Source organism: Dipodomys ordii, unplaced genomic scaffold (genome assembly GCF_000151885.1).
Source record: "Dipodomys ordii isolate 6190 unplaced genomic scaffold, Dord_2.0 Scaffold89, whole genome shotgun sequence".
Lineage (NCBI taxonomy): Eukaryota > Metazoa > Chordata > Mammalia > Rodentia > Heteromyidae > Dipodomys > Dipodomys ordii.
In genome coordinates, this window is record NW_012267305.1 from 8890184 (window position 1) to 8898502 (window position 8319).

Sequence of the window (8319 nt, forward strand, 5' to 3'; positions counted from 1 at the left end):
GCATTTACCCAAATGCTTACAAACAAGACCACACTAAAGCTACCACCACAACTATGTTTATTGCAGCATTATTTACCATAGCTAAGATATGGAACAAGTTGTCATGTCCAATTCCCCAACTCTTAAAGAGACCTTTTGAGTCTGGTTGGTGAGCCTGTTTTGTCTCAGGACCAGATTAAAATTAGTATGTTCATTGATGTTAGACAAATAAGTGAAAAATTTTGTTTCAGCTAATGACAGATAAGTTAAGCCCCAGTTGTGTGAAAGAAAATTAAGGTCAGTGGCTTGTTGCTGAGCATGAGCAGATCCATAAATAATATGCAAGACCTGAGTGACACTGGCCAAGGATTGCAGGAGAAGTAGAGTGGTAACATTAACAGAAATGAAGGCTGATTCCTCACACCATATAGAGCTAAAAGCAAACTTCTCTTACATCAGGGCTACTCAAATCTTTATCTTGTTTTTAGTAAGCTCTGTTTTTAGTATCTGTATGTTGTAGTTCCATGGGCAAAATCTGAGTTAGAACACCAGACTCAATGAGAAGTTAAACCTCTCAAAGGAAAAGGTCATTCTAATTTACAACCAGGGTCTCTCCCTGTACTAAGCCCAAGAAATAAAAGCTGATTTTGAGTTGCAAAGTAAAATTTTGAAAGTTCATTCCCATACATCTTTAGAAGTCTGTTAGAAAGCTCAAATGCATCTCAAAAAGGAATTTTAGGGTTGTTAGATTATCAAAGAAGAAATGACAATGGGCCACTGATAGCATGGTAAGAAAAATATTCTGAAATAACCTTCTGGAAACTCATCCAAGTATGAAAGCTAGGTGATAAAAGATGAAAAGTTACGAGACCCAGTTTGAGCCAGCTTGGTTTCACCACAACATATGGTGCAATACCTGAAGGCTGGTCAGAAGAGGTCAAGAGTGACAGGTGAGTTCTAGCAGATGACACAGGTTAACTCAGGCAAAATATAAGGAAGCTAGAGGTGAACTATCAAACGCAAGGATAAACACATTGGGCTCCATCTATGCGAGTTTGGCTTCTGTTCTAGTCAGGCAATGACCTCTGCCTAATGCAGAACTCCTCTTGTAGTGGTTCTTCCACCTGGAGCTCTGCCCTACAAAGTAATTCAACTTAGTGCCACTAAATTTAAAGTTATACAAATTTGACAAACTCCTAGAAAACCACAATGGCATGCCATTGTATGCTGACTATTTTGGCCAAAATGTAAAGTTCTAACAACTTTATTTTTTACTCATCTTTAGGATTTGAAACTTTTTTTTTGGTCGGTTGTGGAGCTTGAACTCTGGGCCTGGGTGCTGTCCCTGAGCTGTTCAGCTAAGGACAGCACTCACCACTTGAGTCACAGCACCACTTCTGGTTTTCTGGTGGTTAATTGGAGATAAGAATCTCAAGGATTTTCCTGCTCTGTCTGGCTTTGAACTGCAATCCTCAGATGTTAGCCTACTGAGTAGCAAGATAATAGGTGTGAGCCACTGGTGCCAGGCAGGATTTAAAACTTTTTATTAGCATCAATTAGTTGTATAAGGGCATTTCATGCTAAACAAGTAATCTACAACTTGCTGTACCTCAACCCTCCATTCTTGTATCTTTCAGAATCATGCAAAACTACTACTATAAGCCTCTGAGATAAAGCATTAATAAAAATCTAGGAAATGAAAAAATACATCAGGTGAATGGCTATCCAAGGGCAGAATGGCAGGAGTATAGAATAAGGAGCACACAGTGAGATTCTGTGGTATTAAATGGTATTCTCTAGTTAGCTGGAAGGTTCATACATATTCATTTAGCTTCATAAACTATATATATTTATCTACAAATTACATGATACATAAATATATCATCAGTATGCATATAATCTATATTTCATTAGGAAACCTGTGATGTCCTAATGAAAGTTTTTATTTTATATTTTCAGTTTACAGTCTATTTTCCAAATCCACTGGCTCTGCTATTTATAGCTGTGAGAACTTGGACATGCTACTTAGCCACTCCAAACCTCCATAGGCTTATCTGTGAAATGAAGATTGTAATACAAAGGTAATGCCTACCCAGCTAGCTGTTGGAAGGATTGCTGTGAAAATTTCATATCTAGCATCCAGTGAGGGCTAGCTTCTCTGAGGGCATTGCATTTAGACTAGCAAACCCTCTAGCCTGAACCCGTTATAAAGATTTAGTGAAAACAGTCTGTCATTCTTGATCTATGGCTCAGTATTTGCCCACTTCTACTCCGCACTCCATGCAAGGAAAAACAGATCTATGAGAGCCCTTTTCAAATGTAACCTTGGGCTGGCACTAGTGGGGCTCATACTTGTAATTCTAGCTACTCAAGAGGCTGGGATCTGAGGATCACAATTGAAAGCCAGCTCAGGCAAGAAAGTCTGTGAGACTATTATCAACAGATTAACCACCAAAATGCCGGAAGTGGAGCTATGGTTCAAGTGGTAGAGAGCTAGCCTTGAGTAAAAGAAGTTCAGGTACAGCGCCCAACCCCTGAGTTCAAGCCCCAGGACTGGTGTGCACATATGTGCATAAACACACACATACAAAATTTATATATATACATATATATATATATCCTTGGATTGTAGTCTCCTTGGTGCTCACACAATAGCAAAATAGGAAACAAATTGTGAAATGGATCCTTCTAATGATGGTCAAGACCTTCTAGAAAACAACCTATTACAATGCCATTAATGTCAGTCACTAAACAAATTAAGACTAGAAATGGAACAACAGTTCATTCGGATCCAACTTGCTTCTTACCATTTATATGGTACTGACTAAAATATACAGACACTTCCCAAACTTATTTTCTAGTAGTATGGAAGCTTTCTACAGGTTCTTATCCAAGAATTATGCCTATATGTATGTGTTTGTGGAAATACTTGAAGGCACAAATGTATACATGTGTGAACATGTGCAGACAAAAATCAGACATACCTTTGCACTTGTTGGCTAAGCACAGGAGCATAGAAGGCAAATTGTCCTTCGCCTTCTCACTGACAATGCTCAAGCTTACCAAGGGGAGGTATACTGAATTCCAGTAAACATAGTGCTGTGAATATATCTATAGATTCCTATATCCCCTCTAGTTTTTCCTTGATAAAGGGAAAATACTAGATTTGATTGGCAACCCCTCACTTTCACTTCTTGGAGCTTTCTAGACTGATCCTCAAATTCCATTCAGTTCTTGATTTTTGCTTTTAATTTCCTAAGTATTACATTCCTTTAGAGTGTCAATAAAATGAGCCAACAATAATACCTATTCTGTGTTCCTTTTTCTTTTGGAGACAGGGTCTTGCTAGGTAACCTAGGCTGTTCTAAAACTATGCAGCCTAGCCCTCAAACTTCCAACTATGGGATTAAAGATGTAATCACTAACTGCTTATTTTTCCTTCTCTAAAATGAATAAAAAAGGGTTGGGTCTGGGGAGCTGGGAAAGTGGCTCAGTGATAGAGCACTTGCCTTGCATGCCTGAGGCCCTAGGTTCAATTCCTCAGCACCACATAAGCAAAAAGAAAAAAGCCGGAAGTGGCGCTGTGGCTCAAGTGGTAGAGCGCTAGCCTTGAGCTGAAGAGCTGAGGGACAGCGCCCAGGCCCAGAGTTCAGGCCCCACAACCAGACCCAAAAAAAAAAAGGGCTGGGTCTGATAGTGTATACCTGTGAGCTCAACACTTAAGAGGTTAAAATGGGAGCTGGGAAGGTGGCTCAGTGGTAGAGTGCTTGCCTTGTATGCATGAGGCCCTGGGTTCGATTCCTCAGCACCACATAAGCAGAAAAAGCTGGAAGTGGCACTTTGGCTCAAGTGGTAGGGCGCAAGCCTTAAGCTGAAGAGCTGAGGGACAGTGCTCAGGCCCAGAGTTTAGGCCCCATGACTGACAAAAAAAAAAAAAAGAGGTTAAAATGGAGGTTTTCTAAATCTGAGGCCAAGCCTAGGTTACATATGAAGTGCTAGGCCACCCTGAACTACATAGTAAGACCTTATCTCCAAAAAGGGGGCTTTTAATACATATTCTTTCATAAATAATCTGGCTTACCCACTGTAGACTTATTTCCAGCTATATACCCACACTTACCACTTCTTAGTTTTCCCTCATGGAAATGACATTCCTTCAACCATGCTTTAAACATACTGACTTGTTTGTCTGCAATACAGTCTTTACTCTCTCTTCTGGGTTCAAGGAATTCCTACTCATATTATAAAATAAATAATCCAGCCAGGCACTGGTGGCTCATGCCTGTAATCCTAGCTACTGAGGACGCTGAGAGCTGAGGATCGAGGTTCAAAGCCAGCTCAAGCAGGAAAGTCTGTGATACTCTTATCTCCAATTAACCACCAGAAAACTGAAAGTGGCGCTGTGGCTCAAGTAGTAGAGCTCTTGCCTTGAGCTGAAGAGCTCAGGGACAATGCCCAGTCCCAGAGTTCAAGCCCATAACTGCCAATAATTGATTAATAATCCACCTCGCCTCAAGAGTTGACTCAACCAAAAATTGCCAATGTGAACAGGCACTCTTTTGGTACACTGCCATGGCTTACTGCTGTACCCTGTGATACCATGTGGCATACCCTCAGTGCCTGGTGATTGCCTATGAACACTGCTTCCCCATTAGATCTCAAGCTCCTTAAAGCCAGGGGCTATATGTATTTGAATGTTCATGCTAACACAATGAAAGCTTCCTGAACAGCTTTTTTATTAAATCAATGAATCAGATTTCCCTTTGTGTCCAATAACCTATCCATCAATAAGTTCTGTTTATTGAACTCACAAAAGATTTTTCAAAGAAATCCATCTTCTTTTCTATCCATACCATTTCTACCCTGCTTCAAGGCTTTGTCTTATCTCACTTAAAATTGTAATGCCTCTTAATTCTCTTTGCTGCTTCTTTTACTTGGGCCTCTCCACACAATTCCCCATACTATGGCCATGGTAGTTTTTCTCAAGTCCTCCTCTTATTATATCGTGCCCAGTATTTCCCAAAAAGTCTTAGAATGAAGTGTAATGTACTGAACTTGGTTTATAAGACATAAAATTCGCCCTGGGAAGGTGGCTCAGTGATAGAGTGCTTGCCTTGCATGCATGAAGCCCTGGGTTTGATTCCTCAGCACCACATAAACAGAACAAGCCGGAATTGGCGCTGTAGCTCAAGTGGTAGAGTGCTAGCCTTGAGCTGAAGAACTGAGGGACAGTGCCCATTCCCAGAGTTCAAGCCCCACGACTGACAAAAAAAAAAAAAGACAAAATTCTCTAGCTTCAAATCTCACATTTTTCTGGTTTCTCCAAGTTAGCACTCTATCACAGTGCCTTTGCATATTTGCCTCCCTCACTTAATATTCTCTATTCTAATTCTCGAAGTTCACTTTTACTCATCATTCACAACTCAGCCTCCATATTTCTTCCTCTGGAAAGTATCCCCTGACCTTCTTAATGACATAAAACTTGTTATTGCCAGTTCTCCCAACACCTTTAATATATACCACCAAGTTTTACTTTACTATTGTTCCCTCCCCTCAGCTGTGACTACTACTGTTGGAGGAACATAGTAAATCCTCAATAAATACTTGGGAACACTGGTCATTCACAGTGAAAATTAAAAGAGCTAGTCCATTGGGATGCCATATGCTTTCCTTATTGCCACATACCAGTCAGCTATATACACCTTTCCAGGGAAAATTTCTTACATGTAAGTTGTTCGTATGTGTTGTGGAAGCTAGGACTGGCCTTTGCTGCCCTTCTATTGGGTCGGTTTTGCTCCCTCCCTCTATGGTTTCTTCTCTGCTTTTTCTTCCTGCCAGCTCAACAAAGGTGAGCATGATCACTGGAGAGAAAGCCTTTATTGGCCCCGTTTGTTGTAACATCAGGAGAGAGGTAGGAACGAGAGTATCTCTCAGGTTTTCCCAAAGTGAGTTGAGCAGCCTACTTAGGCACTGTGCGGAAGGGGGGGGGAAGGGGGGGCGGAGGCGATCCTCATTTGCACCAAATATGGTATGGTCCATTATGCAAATGAGTGTTTGTGTTTGAACCAATCACAGGTCTCCTTCTGGGCTGAAATACTTGCTATGAAAGTAAAATGTTTAAAACTCACCTGACACACAGAAATACATGCTTCTCCATGGTGACATTATGTGTCAGAGTATGATGCAAATTGGTAGTGATGTCATAAACCCCAACCCACATAAAATGCAGTAGCCACCTTGGCACCAGAAACATTGGACAAATAACTGAACATGAATCTTTATATTTTGCTTTTATTTTTGTCTATTTGGACAATTAACTGTTCTGATACTAACCAAAGCGATGCAGTGTCTTACACAGGTACGTTCCTAACCTTAAACTTTATAAATTAGAATCTATTATGTTAGTAATTCAAGGACTTAATTTGAAAACCTAGCCGAGTTTATGGGTACTACGATTAGTAAGTCTTCAAGAATTTCTTGTACAATAGCTAATATTTTTATTTCTGTGTGAAAAATCTAAAGAAAATACGAGCCTAAAGAATACAGACTTAGTATCTTCTTTCCTCTATTTTCTTATTCACTGTCCCAACCAAATCCTATGAATCTAGCATAGGATTTAACGAGTAGTAAGAGGGTACTTTTTTCTTTTTTTGTCTGTTATGGGGCTTGAACTCTGGGCTTAGGCCCTGTCCCTGAGCTCTTCAGCTCAAGGCTAGGCTTCTCCCACTTGAGCCACAGCGCCACTTCCGGCTTTCTGGTGGTTAATTGGAGAGGAGAGTCTCACCGACTTTCCTGTCTAGGCTGGCTTTAAACCGCAATCCTCAGATCTCAGCCTCCTAAGTAGCTAGGATTACAGGCACCAGTGCCCAGCTTGTTTTGTTTTGTTGTGTTGTGGGGTTTTTTGTTGTTTTTTGTTTTTGTTTTCCTGAGACAGGGTTTATCCATATTGCCTGGAATGATCTCAAGTTCATGGTCTCAAGAGATCTGCCTCCGTGTCCTCAGTAACTGAAATTTGTGGGTACAAACAATCATGCCTGACCAAATAGTATGTTTTGATGAGGATTTGTTCTTGCCCCATACTCTTTTCTTTTGTTCTTGCCCCATACTCTTTTCTATCACGCACAGTAACAAGTGTACTCACAAATATCCATCGTATACATGTTAAAACACCCTTGGAACTGCACTGAACAAACTATGAGGTGGGGTAATGCAGATAATTGGACAGATTGGCCAGAGATACCTCTCAGATTTTACTTCCACACTGTGGCTGGGGATGTGCTCAAAATCACAGTGAAACCTTTATCAGGCTTTAAAAAATAATTGATGGGGCTGGGAAGGTGGTAGAGTGCTTGCCTTGCATTCATGAGGTGTAAGAGAATTCCACACATCCACCCCAGGGGACCACGCAGAAGCAGGCAGGCACAGGAGAAAGATACAATTATAAGGTTTATTAGAGGAGCCATATTTTCCCCAAGAGGGAGCACATGGCCTCCGTCACCATCCAGGTAGCAGCAGGGTCAGGGGATAGGAAGTGAGGTAGATGGGAGTTCAGGTGGGTCTGGGCGGAGAGAAGGAGGGGCCAGCTGTATGGAGGGAACTCCAGGGATGGGAGGGGGCCCAGGTGTGGGAGGAGCCGAGGACCAAAGGTGAGCATAATACTAACATGAGGCCCTGGGTTCAATTCAAGCCGGAAGTGGCGCTGTGGCTCAAGTAGTAGAGCACTAGCCTTGAGCTGAAGGACAGCGCCCAGGCCCAGAGTTCAGGCCCCACGACTGACAAATAAAAATAATTGATGAAGCTGAGCAACTGAGGCTTATACCTATAATCCAAGCTACTCAGAGGGCTGAGAGCTGAAGATCTCAGTTCCTAGACAGCCAGGGCAGGAAATTATGTGAGGCTTTTATCTCCAATTAAGTACCAAAAAGTTGGAAATGGAGCTTTGTGGCTCAAGTGGTAGGGTGCCAGCCTTGAGCAAAAATGTTCAGGGACAAACACCCAGGCTCCAAATTCAAGCCCCCAGGACTGGAAAATACACATAAAATATGTGACTTTGGGTTGTAGTCTTCATTGATGAAGAGATTTTATTTTGACAGAGTGGCAAAATACTATCAAGGTGGTAGGAAACCTGGTTACCTAACAAATTGATGATACAATCTGTTAGGTTTTTAAAAAGAGGTAACCGAGTAAGAACAGCACCAGCACGCACGTGGTATTCAGGTAAGGGGTAGGTTTATTCAGTAGACCTGCTGGGACCAGGCAAGGTTGGCACTCCACATGGCTGGGAAAGGCCTGGGAATGAGAGAGAGCTGGGAAGAGAGGAAAGAGAAAAGAGCCAGAAAA

At 41.6% G+C, this 8319-nt stretch overlaps 1 protein-coding gene across 1 annotated transcript in view; it reads left to right on the forward strand.

Annotated features, from left to right (window-relative positions):
- The first annotated feature begins 6249 nt into the window (after positions 1-6249).
- Positions 6250-8319, forward strand: part of LOC105992855 (chromosome unknown open reading frame, human CXorf66) — a 6016-nt gene continuing 3946 nt past the window's right edge. The window contains exon 1 of the mRNA XM_013025935.1: positions 6250-6337. Coding sequence (XP_012881389.1) covers positions 6250-6337 — 88 coding nt within the window. The remainder of the gene's footprint in view (positions 6338-8319) is intronic.